The 13,192-nt window shown below is 64.1% G+C and overlaps 1 protein-coding gene across 2 annotated transcripts; it reads right to left on the reverse strand.

The window, feature by feature from the left end:
- Positions 1 to 1,002: 1,002 nt before the first annotated feature.
- SIPA1 (signal-induced proliferation-associated 1) lies at positions 1,003 to 12,837 on the reverse strand. 2 transcript variants are annotated; one of them, XM_028118461.2, is made up of 16 exons: positions 12,751 to 12,837; positions 9,621 to 10,381; positions 8,790 to 8,917; positions 8,530 to 8,706; positions 6,409 to 6,583; positions 5,626 to 5,729; positions 5,207 to 5,364; positions 4,511 to 5,126; positions 3,926 to 4,200; positions 2,559 to 2,780; positions 2,329 to 2,440; positions 2,124 to 2,232; positions 1,928 to 2,029; positions 1,778 to 1,832; positions 1,487 to 1,565; positions 1,003 to 1,393 (listed from the first exon to the last, which is right to left on the reverse strand). In XM_028118461.2, the coding sequence occupies exons 2-16, from the start codon at positions 10,291 to 10,293 to the stop codon at positions 1,247 to 1,249; spliced, it is 3,132 nt and encodes a 1,043-aa protein (XP_027974262.1). In that variant the 5' UTR covers positions 10,294 to 10,381; positions 12,751 to 12,837; the 3' UTR covers positions 1,003 to 1,246. The 2 variants fall into 2 exon arrangements, with proteins under 2 accessions (XP_027974262.1, XP_027974263.1); XM_028118462.2 differs by lacking the exon at positions 12,751 to 12,837 and adding an exon at positions 10,673 to 10,772.
- Between the last annotated feature and the right edge of the window lie 355 nt (positions 12,838 to 13,192).

Consider the following 13,192-nt stretch of genomic DNA (forward strand, 5'->3'; position numbering starts at 1 on the left):
TTGTCAGTGGGGCTTGCTTGGAGCGTGTCCCCTGGGAACAGCAGGCCCCGGCTGCAGACTCCGATGGACTGTGCCTGCAAGGAGGACGCCGGCGGGCCGCGGAACGTCGGGGTACCAAAACACGTCTGGAGAGCCGAGCTTGCGCTCCAGCCTCTTGCCCGGGGGGCGGAGTCAGGGGTGGGGCCCGACGCAGGTGGGCCACTCAGGGACCAGGCCAAGCTGCGCTTCCGGCAAGAGACTGGCGCCCCCCCCCCCCAACCCCGATCGTAGTGGCCAGGTCAGGACCCCTGCGAACAGGCGGGATGGCACCCGGAGAAGCGGGGCTTGATGGAACCCCCGCACCGGGGGCGTGGCTAGGGGGCGCCCCAGGAGGGACCCGGAGGGGTGAGAAGGGGGGAGAAGGCTCCTGACCGGAGGAAGCGCTCGGCTTAGCTAAGCGCAGTGTGCCCAGCCTGAGGCCCCAAGGGGTACGAGTGAGCCCTAGTTCTCCCGCCCAGGCCACGCCTCTCCCTTGGCTTCCCCAGTGTCATACAGTCACCTCTTGGGGTCAAGGGAGCGCCGGCCTACAGAGAAGAGATGCGGCCTGTACTGGGGGGCAGCGCCTGGAAAGTGAGAGGGCCTTTGTATCCGGCATAGTCAGGCTCTCGTTGATCCCTAAACTCCATCCCTCCCCTGCCCTGCAGGTCCACCTCTGTCCCTCTGCCCCTGATCTCCGTCCCTCAGGTTTGGTTCCAGGGCAAGGCCCAGGCTGGGCCTGGCTCCCATAACAAAGCAGAGTAGGTGCGGGTGTGTGTGACCACCTGCTTCCCAACAGACCAAATAAATGGGAGGGAGAAGCCAAGGGGTGACCCAGCTTCAGAGAACCCCTCAGTGAGTGCCAACCTAACCCTGAGCGAATGTTCCAAAGGCCTGTCCTTCTAAGCGGTCCTGGGAACTTGGCTGGAGCCTCTGGGGGCAAAACTCCTTCCCCGGTCATATCATGAACAGCCGCACAGACACAAATAGTGGTGGCTTCTTTACTCCCTGAAGTCCCCTTTTCTCCACAGAATATTTACAAACAGGGACGGGGTAAGGGCGACTTGACCACCAAATAATGGGCGGGGGAGTGGGGCAGTGCTAAGACGCGCCTCCAAGCGCAGGGAGCGTTCCTGAGGTGGGCCCAGGGCCCTGCTGTGACCCAGACACCCTGAAGGGCCTGAGCAGTTGCGAGCAGGTCCACAGCCAGGCTGAGGCTGGACCAGCCGGCTCAGGCCAGGTCGGTGGTGGGTGAGCCCAGCTGCTTGGAGGCCAGGAGCAAGCGGGTGGCTGCGCTCTCCGATTCGGCCTGCAGCCTCCGGTTGTTGTGCCGCAGGCTCCGCACCTCCTCCTCCAGGGCTGCCCTGTCGGCCTTCTCCTGGGGGGGGGGGGGGCGGCAGGTGTCACGGGGCTGGCTCCTTTCCCAGGGCAGCCCTGTAACTCCCCGCCGAGCCCCAGCCCACCCCGTCACCTTCTGCAGGTCCTCCTGCAGCTTCCTGAGCATGGACTCCAGGTGAGAGACCTTCTCGGACAGGCTCCCCGGTTCTGGTCTGAGGACAGAGGGGTCAGGTCACGGCACCAGGTAGGCCGCAGCACCCCTGGCTGGCTCCCAGACCCACTTAAATGAGACGGGCCCAGCCCCTGTGTTCACAGACTTATATGTCGGGGAGAGCAGAGCCCTGCCTGGGACAATGCTTAGCTCTCGTGTATGGGCACCGACGGCGATCACACGCGCGCACGTGATCCGCACAGGGAGGCTTACTCAGCATCAGCCTTTGGAGTTCCCTTGGCCTCTCCATTCTCCGGGATGGGCTGTCCTGTGGGGACACAAAGATCATTTGGGCAGGGAGGTAAAAGGAGAAAGAGCCCCACCCTATCCCGGGTCCGACACCCAGCGCCCTGGTGGCCTCACCCTCCCGGGACAGTGACTCCAGGATGGTGTTGCAAGTGGAGGCGATCTCCGAGATAGACTGCCACTCGTCTTCCAGGGTCTCACTGCCTGCCTCAGACATGACTATGGGCACAAGGACGTGGGCTCAGCCAGGGAAGCCCAAGCCAGCCCCTCTGAGCCCCCCACCCCCCCACCCCAAACCTTGTTCTAGACTCACTTTTGCTGATGGAGTTCCGCAGAGACAAGGTTCGTGGCAGGAAGGAGGCCCTCAGCTCTGGGGCCGGGTCGTCCCTGTCCTCACAACCACTAGGGCTGACTGGCCCGTCCTGGGGGGTTATTAATGGGTACGGATACAGTGACGTCCGCCATCACCACTGTGCCCACCCCTATTCTTTGGGCTCCAGAGTCTTGTTTCTGCTCACCTGGGTGGGGGGTGTCTCTCTGCCAGTACTGGGTGCTGCCGGCTTGGCCGTGGCAGCCAGGAGGAGGTCTGGGGTGGTGTTGGGCAGGACTGGAGCCTCGTCTGACAGGGAGCTGGGGAGATCAGGGACAGCTCAGCAAGAGAGGCTGCACGCCCTGGCCCCTGCTTTCACGGGCCTTGCCTGTCCAGCCTCCCTGGGCTACAGAAGAGGGAAGGCCGAGAGGGGGGCACCTGCGGGGTGATGGTGAGTTCTGGCTGTGCAGGAACTCAGTCCTCTCCTCAGCCAGATCCCCAGGGCCTGTGGGACTGCCACCATCATGCAGGCACACTTGCAGCAGCTGCTTCGGCACGGGCAGCAGGGTCATGGCCCCTGGGGCCTCATCCTGCGCCGGCTCTGGGGCCCCCCGCCGGCTGGGCTCCTGCAGAGAGAGCGTGTACAGCTCCGAAAAGCTCCTGCGGGGAGGAGTGGGGGCAGCGTCAGGCAGGAGGCCCCGGCCCCGTGTCCTGCGTCTCCAGCCCCACTCCCAGCCGTGCCCCAGGCTCACTTCCAGCAGGAGAGCTCTCCGAACTCCCTAACGGTGAAAAATGTTTGCCTGACTACTGGCCATTTTTCCAGCCCCAGGGCTGCCCCTGTGTGTCCTGGGCAACTCACTCGGACACCGATTTCTCCAGCTGTGAAATGGGGATAACAGTACTGATTCATAGGTTGCTGGGAGGCTTTAAATACTAACACAAGTAAATCCCTTAGCATCAAGATCTAAAACCTACTGCCCAAGAACCAAATCCAGCCCGTGCCTCTTTCTGTTTTAGCAGGTGTGACTGTTTCCTGTACTTCTCTGAACCAGGAGTGGTTTTTACATTGTTCAATAGTTGAAAGAAATCAAAAGAATATTTCATGACACGTGAAAATCAGGAAAATTCAAATTTCAGTGTCCACAAATAAAGTTTTCGTGGCATAAAGAAAACTCATGCATTTACAGATCGTCTACGGATGCTTTTGTGCTACAGCAGAGCTGTGTACCTGCAGCAGAGACCAGAGGGCCCAGAACACCTAAATATTTACTACCTGGCCCTTTACAGAAAAAGTTTGCATATCCGGGCTTAACGCAGCAAGTAACCTGTGGATGATCTTTAAAGAAAAAAAAAAAAGATGGGGCTGTAGGGGCGCCTGGATGGCTGAGTCTGTTGAGCATCTGAATCTTGGGTTCGGCTCAGACCTGGATCTGAGGGTTGTGAGATCCAGCTGGCGTGGGCTCTGCGCTCAGCGGGGAGTCAGCTTCAGATTCTCTCTCTCCTCTGCCCCTGCCCCTCCCCCGGCTCGTGCTCTCGCACTCTCTCAAAATAAATAAATAATTTTTAAAAACTAAAAAAAAAAGATGGGGCTGGCTATTAGATCCTGAGCAGTGAAGACAGCCTGCTTAATTGGCCTCACTCTGCGTACGTGACTCAGAGAGATTACGAGACACGGCATTCTCTCTCGAGGAGAGCCTTCCTCACGGTTGGTATTCTGGGGAGAACGCTAATGGTGACCCGAGAGGCACAGGCTCCGCGGTGGCCAGCGGCCAGGTCCTCCCACCTCCCCGCGTCCCGGCCCTGACCTGCGCGGCCGGCCGCTCTCGTCGGGGGGCAGGACGGTGACGCAGACCTTGGGCGCCGAGCGCAGCAGCTGGGCGGCGGCCTCGGAGCCCAGCGTGGGCAGCGTCTGGCCGCACACCCGCAGCAGGCGCGCCCCGGGCCGCAGCCCCGTCGTCTCGGCGAACGTGAAGCGCTCCACGTGCGTGACGAAGCCCTCGGCGTCCACCTCGAAGCCCAGGCGGCCTTGGCCGTCGCGGGGCAGCGCCAGCTCACGGGTCTCGCAGCCGCGGCTCACCAGCTGGGGCGGGGCGGGGCGTGAGCGGGGGCCGCGCCGCGCCACCCCCACCCCTGGCCCGGGTCCCAGGCCGCACGGACCTGCCCACACCCACCCGGCAGACGAGGGCCTGGGGCTCAGAGACCGGGAGTCACCTGCCCGAGGACCTCCTCCCTCCCTCCCCCCGCCCCGCCCCCAGTTCCAGCTTTGCCAAGCGCCCCGGTGTCCCCTTTCTTGGGAGAGGCGGCGGGAGCGAGGCCTTCCACCGCCCGCTCCGCCCCCGAGGCGCGGAGGGACCCGGCGGCAAGTGCCCGCCCTGACTCCCGGGCCTCACCTGCAGGCGCGCCACGACCTCGCCTACGGCTTGGCCGGGGGGCCCGTCGAACCGCAGCGTGATCGCCTCCCCGCGGCCGTGGTAGAGGTCGAGCCGCTGCTCGGAGAAGGTCCAGGCCAGCACGTCGCGACAGGCGCAGTTGAAGACTACGCGGCCGTCGCGCGGCGCCACCAGCACCAGCGCCTCAGCCGAGATGCCCAGCAGGCAGGGCACCTCGGCGTCGTCGGGACCGCCGGCCTCGGCCCCGGCCCCTGCCGCGCCCCGCGCCCCCGGCGCCGCGCGCACGCCCCACACCAGCGCCCCCGCCGCCTGCAGCTCGGCGCCCGGGCCCCGAGGGGGCGCCCGCCGCCTCCCGCTCAGGGAGGGCAGGCCGAAGCGCGAAGCCGAGTCCAGCGACGTAGTGGTCACCTCGTTGGTGGCCAGGTCCTGCAGGTACTGCTGACGCGTGCGCGTGGCCATGGCGTGGAACTGGCGTGCGTGGCCCGCTGCCTGCTCGCCGTTGAGTGCCTTGGCCAGCAGGAAGGCGCGGAAGTCGGCGTTGGCCGCGAACGGGCCTCCGCCCTGGGGCAGAGCTGGCCCAAAGGCCGGGGTGTCCTGGGTGCGGCTCACGGCCACCCTGAGGGGAGGGAGGCGGGAGTTAGGGGCAACCGGGAGGGCCCCTGACAACGGCAGAACTGGAACCGCCCAGGCACCCACCTGTACGAGGTGTGCGGCGTGCAGGGCGCGTGAGCCCGCACCACTAGGAACACGTGCTGGAAGTGCGAGCGGATCGTGGTGGGGCAGAAGGGCTTGCTGCCGGGTTCCTGGAACACTATGGTCACGATGTCGTTGCCGATGTGGCGTTTCCGCAGGAGCTGGGAGTTAGATGGTGGGGGGGGTGTGAGCTGGATCTGTCTGTCCCCCAAGCCCCTCCTCATTCAGTCAGGGCAGAGCCTGGGCGTCAGTGGCTCCCCCACCTGCCCCTGGTGAAGGTCGGGGTGTTTGTCTTTGGGGAGAGTTGTTAAGGCTCAAGAGAACTCATGCCAAGGCTCAAATGCCACCGCCCACACAACACCCCTGCAGGGTTCCCCAGAAGCCCTTGGCCATCCCCCAGCCCCATCCTAGCTCCCGCACACCTGCTGCTGGTTATTGGGGGTGTAAGGCAGCATCGTGGACACGTGGAACATGATCTCGTGGTCCTGGTACGTGGTGTAGAGGGAGTGCGTGCCTGTGGAATCCGCTGTGGCCAGGGAGTTGGGGACACAGAAGGAGAGGAAGGGGAATCTGCTGGAACTTGCCATCCGTACCTGCAGCCTAGAGCTCCCGTGCTCCCAGCCAACAGGTGGACAACCCCTTCCTGCCACTGGGCCATGAAGTCTAAGGGCCTCAGCCTTGGCTGCTCCCCTCCCCTCCCCACCACAGGCTCCAGCCTCCAGCCTCAGGTCGGAGTGGGGGTGCTGAGGTGGAATGAAAACCAAAATGAGGAATGGCCTGCTATGAGGGAGGCGGGGGTGGAGGTCCCGGGAAAGGACAGATGTTGGCCCCAGCACCAGCATGCGGGGAGCAGCCGAGTGTGGGAGGCAAGGGGCCCTGGGGTGCTTCCAACCAGGGAGGCAGGGGTGCTCCCCACGAAGCTGGGCTGGTGGACTATGTGTGTGGTGTGGGGAGTGGGGTGCCCAGAAACACCGTAGGTGTCCAGCTCAGGCAGTAGGGCATCAGGGCCTTGGGGGACAATCCTGGTCCCCCCTTCCAGCCTACAGCTTGCTTGGCTTCTGCAGCCCCTGACCCGCGTCCTCAGCCTACCCAGAGAACTCTGCAACCCCGAGCCCAGGCCCAGGCCAACACGGGACAGAGAAGTGACAAGGCAGTTGGTTCTCACCAAGGCTGTCTGCCCCCATATCCCAGCCCCCGGGCCTCACTTTTGGTGTCCAGCTGGGCCCTGTAGCTCTCAAAGCCTTTGAGCCGCACCACGTCGCCCAGCAGATCGAGGAACTGCATGAAGGCTGGTCCCGCCTCCTGGTTGTTGTACATCTCCTCCTCCGAGCCCTGGCCCGCGCGGCAGTACAGGATGCCCACCTTCCGCTGGAAGCTCAGCTGCAGGGGGACGCACAGACGGAAGGCCCAGGCCTCAGTCTCTCGGGCCTTGCGCCCACCGGGTCTTGGGGAATGACTTGGGGGCCGGGCTGTCTCTACATGCGGCCCTTAGCACCACCCTCCCTAAGCCTCCTCTCCGTTTCCACGTATAAGAGGGTTTGGTAGGTCCTGCTGCCAGTGCTGGGGAGGGCAGAGAAGTCACAGGTGGGAAGGGACCGGGGGGGGGGTTCTCATGTGACCAGAGAGGAGGTAATTCGTGGAAAGGACTCCAGGCAGGGTGTGCTTGACCCCAGCAAGCGTTCACACTCATCCTCCTTAGCTCAAGGCTAGCCTGTCCTCCCCTCCCTCGAATCCTAGGCACCGCCAGCCCAGCCTAGCCTCTGGAGGCCTTGAGCCCTGCACCACCTTCGCTCACCCTGCTCCTGGCTCCTTCGGCTCCTTTCCATCGGGGGTTAATCGTGAAGAGCTCAAGGTGCTCTGGCCCTTCCAGCTCTGGCCTCCTTCCTTCATAGGAGACTTGTCTACACCCACAGGCCCCACTTTGAGTTCATCCTTCCGAACCCCTGCAGCCCCCCTCCACCCCAGCTCCCCCTGACAGCCCACGGGCATGGCTTCCTCCTGGCACACTCTCACCGTAGCGGGCACTCGGAACAACTGGAACTGCACTTTGCCTGAGACCCTAGCGACCCCACTGTCTCTGGCCTGGGCCTCTTCTCCACCATGGTCTTCGCCCTCAGTGACTGCAACAGCCGTCTCCATGGAAACACGCTCCAGTCTCTGCCTCCAGCCCAGACCTTTCTTCTGAGCTCCAGACACACTTCTCCAGCTGCCCAGATGTCCCATCCCTCACCTCATCTCCTCCCTGGATGCTTCCATCCCACCCTCTACCCCTGGACTGTCCCCTCCCCTTCACCTCTGCCATCACTGCCAGTCTGGCCTGGATGACTGCAACAGCCGTTGGCCTGGCCTCCCTGCCCCCATACTGCAACCAGAGGGCTGCTCTACCTCTCATATCTTCCATGGCTCCCCAGTGCCTCCACCCCACCCCTTCCCCCCAAGCACGACTCCAGCCACACAGAACTGCCTACAGGACCCCAATGTGGCCTGCTCTCAGTCTCTAAGCTTTCACATAAGTCATTCCTTCTGCCCAGAAAATGCCTGCTCTTCCTGACTCAAATTCTTACATTTCTACCATGATGCTAAGCCCCTAGCCAAGGCAGGACTAACCTTGGTGCCCCATGGAGCCTTTAACATTCCCCTTTCACTGCTCCACGATCAACCACGATTCTCTGTGGGGCTCCCCCCACCCCCCGCGGGCTCTGAGCTCCTCAAGGACAGCACCCGGTCTGGACAGGTCCCCAGCATCCAGTCTGGGGCCTGGCACCAAGGTGTGAGGAAAAGTTTGTTGAATGGCTGACAGACTGAATGACACAGAGAAGGAGAATCAGAGCCAGTGGGCAGCTTTCAGCACAGGCTAGGGAAGGACTTCCACTGTCCCACAGTGAGATAGGCAGCCCCAAGGCGTAAGCACCCCACACCGAGAGGAGACTAAGCAGCACCTTGCAGGGCAAGTGGACAGGGGATGAGAGGGGCGTGCCCGAAGGGGAGCCGGTGGTCAGAACAGTGCTTCTCAGCTGAAATGTACATAGGAATTAACTAGAGATCTTCTTAAAGTACAGCCTCTGATTCAATAGATGGGGGTCAGGGCCCAAAAATCTGCATTTCTAACAAGTTCCCAGACAATGTGGCTGCTGCTGGTCTACAAATTATCCTTGGAGAGGCAAGGTTCTGGATGACCTCTGCTGCCCTCTCTGAAAAGCCAGCTCTCCTGGGTCACCGTCCAGCCCCAGATCAGGGTCAGGGCTACGCAGCTGGGAGCTGGACAGACTGGGTTCCGATCAGGTGTAGCCACTGGGCTGGGGCGGGGTGCTCCGCGGGCCACTCACCACTTGCTCGTCCAGCGTGAGCAGCGTGCGTGGCACCTTCGGTGAAGCCGAGCCCAGGCGCAGGCAGGTCGGGCTCAGCCGCGGAGCCACGTGTTCCAGAAGCTTCCTAGGGGACAGGCCCCGCGGGGGCCCCGGCGGCAGCGCATCCTCCGAGATAGTGCCGCGGAGGGTCCGGAGCTGAGGAGGGGTGTAGGGACGCTCAGAATCCATACAGGTTTCGAGGAGGCCATCCGCGATCTGATCCCATGACCCCGGCCCACCTGTGTGGTCCGCACGATGATGCGGTAGCTGTGCAGAGTGCCCCCTCCGCTGCCTTCCTTCTCTTCCCGCCGCAGGCTCACTGCCACCGGACCCAGCACCTCGTCCAGTCCAAAGAAGTTCTGATGTTCTAGAGGGGAGGGCCCCCCCCCGCCCCCCGGGCCGTAAATGACCGGGTCCCCGCCCCCCCCCCCCCCCCCCGGGAGTGCCACCCGGGCTCGACCATGCCCATCGCTAAGCCCCGCCCACGCCCCATCTGATCACCTAGTGCATAGCCTGGACTAAGGCCCACTCCCTCCGCTGCCCCGCCCACATCCTACCGGGCCAAATCCCTTTCCGTGCGGGCTCCCTGATGCTTGGCCCTGTGCCCCGCCCCCTCGGCGGCTCCGCACACAGCACATCGTGCCCCCGACGACGCCGGGGGCCGAGGCCCGCCTGCTTCCAGGTCTAGATCCTGCGAGGCCCCCACACGCCACGCCCATGTTCCGCGGCAGGATGTATGCGGCCCTCCCTCCTGGCCACTGACGAGAACAAGGTTCCCACAAGGGTGAAGAGGCTTTCAGACCTCAGTTTTCACCTCACAGAAATGTTAGTAGGAAATCTCTCCCCAGCCCGGAGGGGTAGGAGGATGAATCTGACGGAGGCCGAAGGCCTTGGGAAGGTGGCTAAAGCTAGGCTCAGCAAGGGCAATCTTGGCCCCAGACGCAGAGCATGATCCTTCATATGGCCAGGAACTTAACAGGGAAAGGACAACTCATGAGCCCTCCTGTGTGCTCCTCAGGTGACAGGGGCTGCCGCCCAGCCAGGCAGCCCCCCCCCCCCCCCCGCCTTACCTTTGCCATAGAAGTATTTGCGGTAATAACCAGCGCCCAGGTCTGCATGCTCCAGGCTGTAGGCTGAAGTTCGGTTCTGCGGCTCCTCCAGGACGGACACGGCGGCGTTGGGCAGTGCAGGGGGCACGGGTGGGGACACGGGCCCACCCAGGCCCAGCTCGCCCTCACCCCCGAGCTCACTCACAAAGCCAGGCGCCTCGAGCAGCAGGTCCGAGCTGGCAGATGGGTCCTCGGCAGAGGCCGGAGTCCCAGAGCCGGCCTCTGCGTGGCCCCCTGTCCCCCGAGGCTTTGGAGCCCAGTCAAAGAGCAGACTCTGCACGTCATAGTGGGCAAACCAGTGGGGCTCAGGCACTGGCGGGAAGGCGGGCTCCGGCTCCTCGGCCGGCAGCCCCAGCAGGGCCAGCGGGTCAGTGAAGAGCCGGGTGGGGCCCGCGGCAGGGCGGCTGGCCTCCTCGTGGCTGTGGGCACGGGCACGAGGGCTGGCTGGTGTGGGGGGCCGGGCCTCGCCGGCATCGCTGCCACTGCGCAGGAGCGGGCCCCGGGCTGGCCTCGGCTCGAAGGTGTGCGGTGTCAGCGGCGGCCGTGCAGGCTGGCGCAGCTTGCGGGCGAAGAGGTCATCGGTGGGCGCAGGGGCCGCGCCCCGCCGCGGGCTCCCCACGCCGCCGGCCCACATGGGCGTGCTGTGGGCCTGGCTCTCCGGGGGCCGGGTCGCATTGGCGGGCACGGGTGGTTGGTGCCCAGGCGGCAGGCCAGTTCCTGCCCTGAGGGAGGAGGGGTCTGCTCAGAGGGGCCTGGGGAGAAAACAGGAACCTAGGCCCCCAGCCTGGTCCTCCACCACGCCGGTTGGCTTCCGGCCCCCTCCGCAACCATCAAAGCCGCTTCCGCTTTCCTGGCCACTTCCTTGTCTGCCTTAGGCTGAGGTTTCCAGCCCCCTCCTCCAGCTAAGCGCTGGGCAGGGCCAGGGGCTGGGCTGTCCCGGCCTTGGCCCCGGGGGGTCTTGGAACCTGGGCAGCACTGGGGCTGCCAGGGTCCCTCAGTTCCCACTCACACACCTTGGCTTTGGCCTGGGCCCAGATGAGGGTCCCCATCAAGTCCTGGGCCAGTCAGATGGATGATTTGTCCCAGCACGGACGGGAAACCCATGGGGCCACTGGTGTCTGGGTCCGGCCCACTTGACAAAGGGAGGACGTCCTGTCCCCAGAGACCTTCCTCCCTGCCCCTCCCACTTCCTCCAGTGTCCCTGAGGAGCTGAGCACCCAGAAGTCGGGTCTCAATGCCCTGGCCCTCATGGCCTCAATACCTCAAGGACACAGGGGTTCCCAGGGGGCACTGGCAGGGCAACAGAAACGACAAGAGGACTTCCTTCGGTACAGGAAGTGGCCCCAACTCTGAGCCCAGCCCCCTGCTCAGCCCCATATCCTGAGGAAGGTTCTGGGGTCACTCCAGTGCAGGCACGGGACCCGTCACCTTGGCCTGAAGGACAGGCCCAGCCAGGCCCACTCTCTGCAGGTGACTGTGGCCATGCCTGGGGGCAGGGGAAGGAGTCACACGGATGGAGCTCCTTTATAGGAACTGGGACCATGGGACCTCCGCCTACCTGGACTCACCGATGCTGACGGGGAAGTCTGAGCCCCATGTGACAAATGGTTAAATTGAGGTCCAGATAAGGGGAAGCTCTTGCCTGAAGTAGTTCCACATTACAGCTAGGATTTGAACCTGGGTCTGTCAATCTCCCAGGCCTAAACAGTGCAGTACCTGCCCACTCCTGTCCCTGTGTGTGTAGTGTAGGTGTGAGGTGAGTGGGGGTTGGGCTGAGGCTCAAAGTCTTACAGGATGTAAGACTGAGACACCCAAGGCGCCAGGGACCTGCTAAATGCGGAAATGTGTCAAGACCAAGGGCAGATGCAAAGGGTGGTGTGAGAAAGTGGGGAGGGGAAGCCACCCCAGGTGAACCCAGGTTGGTGTGGGCAGGCAGGGCAGGGATGTGGGACCCTCCACTGGGAACAGAGACAACTGCAGGCCGGGCTTCGTGCATCCTCCAGTGACACTGTGTGTGGCTGGGCTAGGACAGGGTGGGGGCAGGGGCTCCGTGCAGCCCTCATCTAAAGCTCCAGGACCACGCAAGAGTAGGCCTCCAAGCTCGGGGTGCTTCCTCGCCTAGTTTCTCCTAGGACAACGTCTAGCCTCTGTTCTCTCATCTCTAAAATGGGATTAAACCTTCTACCCTTTGCCAACACCACTGGGAGACTGAAAGGAGGTTCAAGAGTGTGAAGCTGGCCACGTGTTAAGTATGTGGTGGTGAGGCAGGCAGTCCCTTGCTCTGTGTGCCAAGCTCTCGGGCCTGGGCTGTGATGTGTGTGTTGGGGTGGGAGGGGACATGAGAGAGGGGAGCTGTGGAGGCCCCTGCTCCGTGTGGGCTGAGCTCTGTGTACGTGTGTGTGCACAGCCCAAGGGCTGCCTCTTGTTCTGGCCCAGTGCTGGGCTCTGGCCCTGCCTTGGGGGGTGTTCTCGGGCTCTGCCCCCCACCCGGCAGCTTCACACAGGGTCCATTGAGGCCGGGACATTCCTCGCAGCCTGTGTCACTGGGGGGAGAGGGCCGGCCCCGCCCCCACAGATCCGGAAGGCCTGGCTGCCCCAGGAGGAGCCGCTGGACGCTTCCCAGCACATCTGGAGGTCATGACCCCATTTCTGCTGCCAGGGGGCGCGACAGATGTTTCCTCCCAGGCCAGACCCGAGACTGGGGGGGGCGGTGGGGGGTGGCGGTGTGCAAAGGCTGGGGAGGAGGCCGCCCTGAGATCAGGGGAGCCCCAGGACAGGGGGAGCCCCGCACACAACCGGCAGCAGGGGCAGTCGCCAGCGCCGCCCAGAGGAGTCGGGGGCTGCCGCATCCAATCGCCCTCACACTGGCCGGGCAGGGCCGGGCCGTCACGCAGTGGGGGCCGCCGGCCGGATGCAGGGGACTGGACGTGCTGACTCGGGACTGGAGCCCGGACGGACGTTAGGAGGGTGCAGGCGGCAAACGCGGCAAGGACCCTCCTTCCCCATACACACCACCCGGGCCCACGCCAAGCCACCTTTTCCCCTGTCCGGCCCGACCGCGGTGCTTCCACTCCCCCGCTCCCGCCGGTACCTCTGGGGCTCCCGCCTGGTGGCCGCCTCCCGCGCAGGGGTCCCGCTGCCTCTCCCGCTACTGCTCCGGCGCTGGCTCCGCCTAGGGGCGGGGCCGGACCGGGGGCGGGGCCGCCGCGGAGGGGGCGGGGCCGGCCTGGGAGCAGTCCGCGGCGGGAAGCCCCGAGGGCGGGGACTGGAGGCCAGGCGTTGGTTAAGGCCGGCGCGCAGTCCGAGCACCCAAACAGAGCCAGGCCCAGTCCGGCGCGCAGTTGCGCCTCCAGCCTCAGCTGAGAAACGCGGAAAAGTGTACCTGCCTTCCAGACCAACTGGGAGGGCTGCAGCAGGATTCCTACTGTTTAGCAGCCCCCTCCCCTGGGCTCGCACCAGAACACAGCAGGTGCCCAGAAACAGTGACTATTTATGAGCGCTTACTGAGCACTGGACCGTGCTCTCCACACGCT

The sequence above is a fragment of the Eumetopias jubatus genome, unplaced genomic scaffold (genome assembly GCF_037043125.1).
Source record: "Eumetopias jubatus isolate StellerSeaLion01/CBP00866 unplaced genomic scaffold, mEumJub1_p1.0 scaffold_13, whole genome shotgun sequence".
Lineage (NCBI taxonomy): Eukaryota > Metazoa > Chordata > Mammalia > Carnivora > Otariidae > Eumetopias > Eumetopias jubatus.

Excerpts from the sequence above, each read along its gene's own strand:
- SIPA1 (XM_028118461.2), bottom strand. The coding sequence starts at position 10,293 with ATGTGGGCCGGCGGCGTGGGGAGCCCGCGGCGGGGCGCGGCCCCTGCG. Across the intron at positions 8,918-9,620 it reads CAAATACTTCTATGGCAAAG|AACATCAGAACTTCTTTGGA; the intron begins GTAAGGCGGGGG and ends CCTCCCCTCTAG. Across the intron at positions 5,127-5,206 it reads ACGCCGCACACCTCGTACAG|GGTGGCCGTGAGCCGCACCC; the intron begins GTGGGTGCCTGG and ends CCCTCCCCTCAG.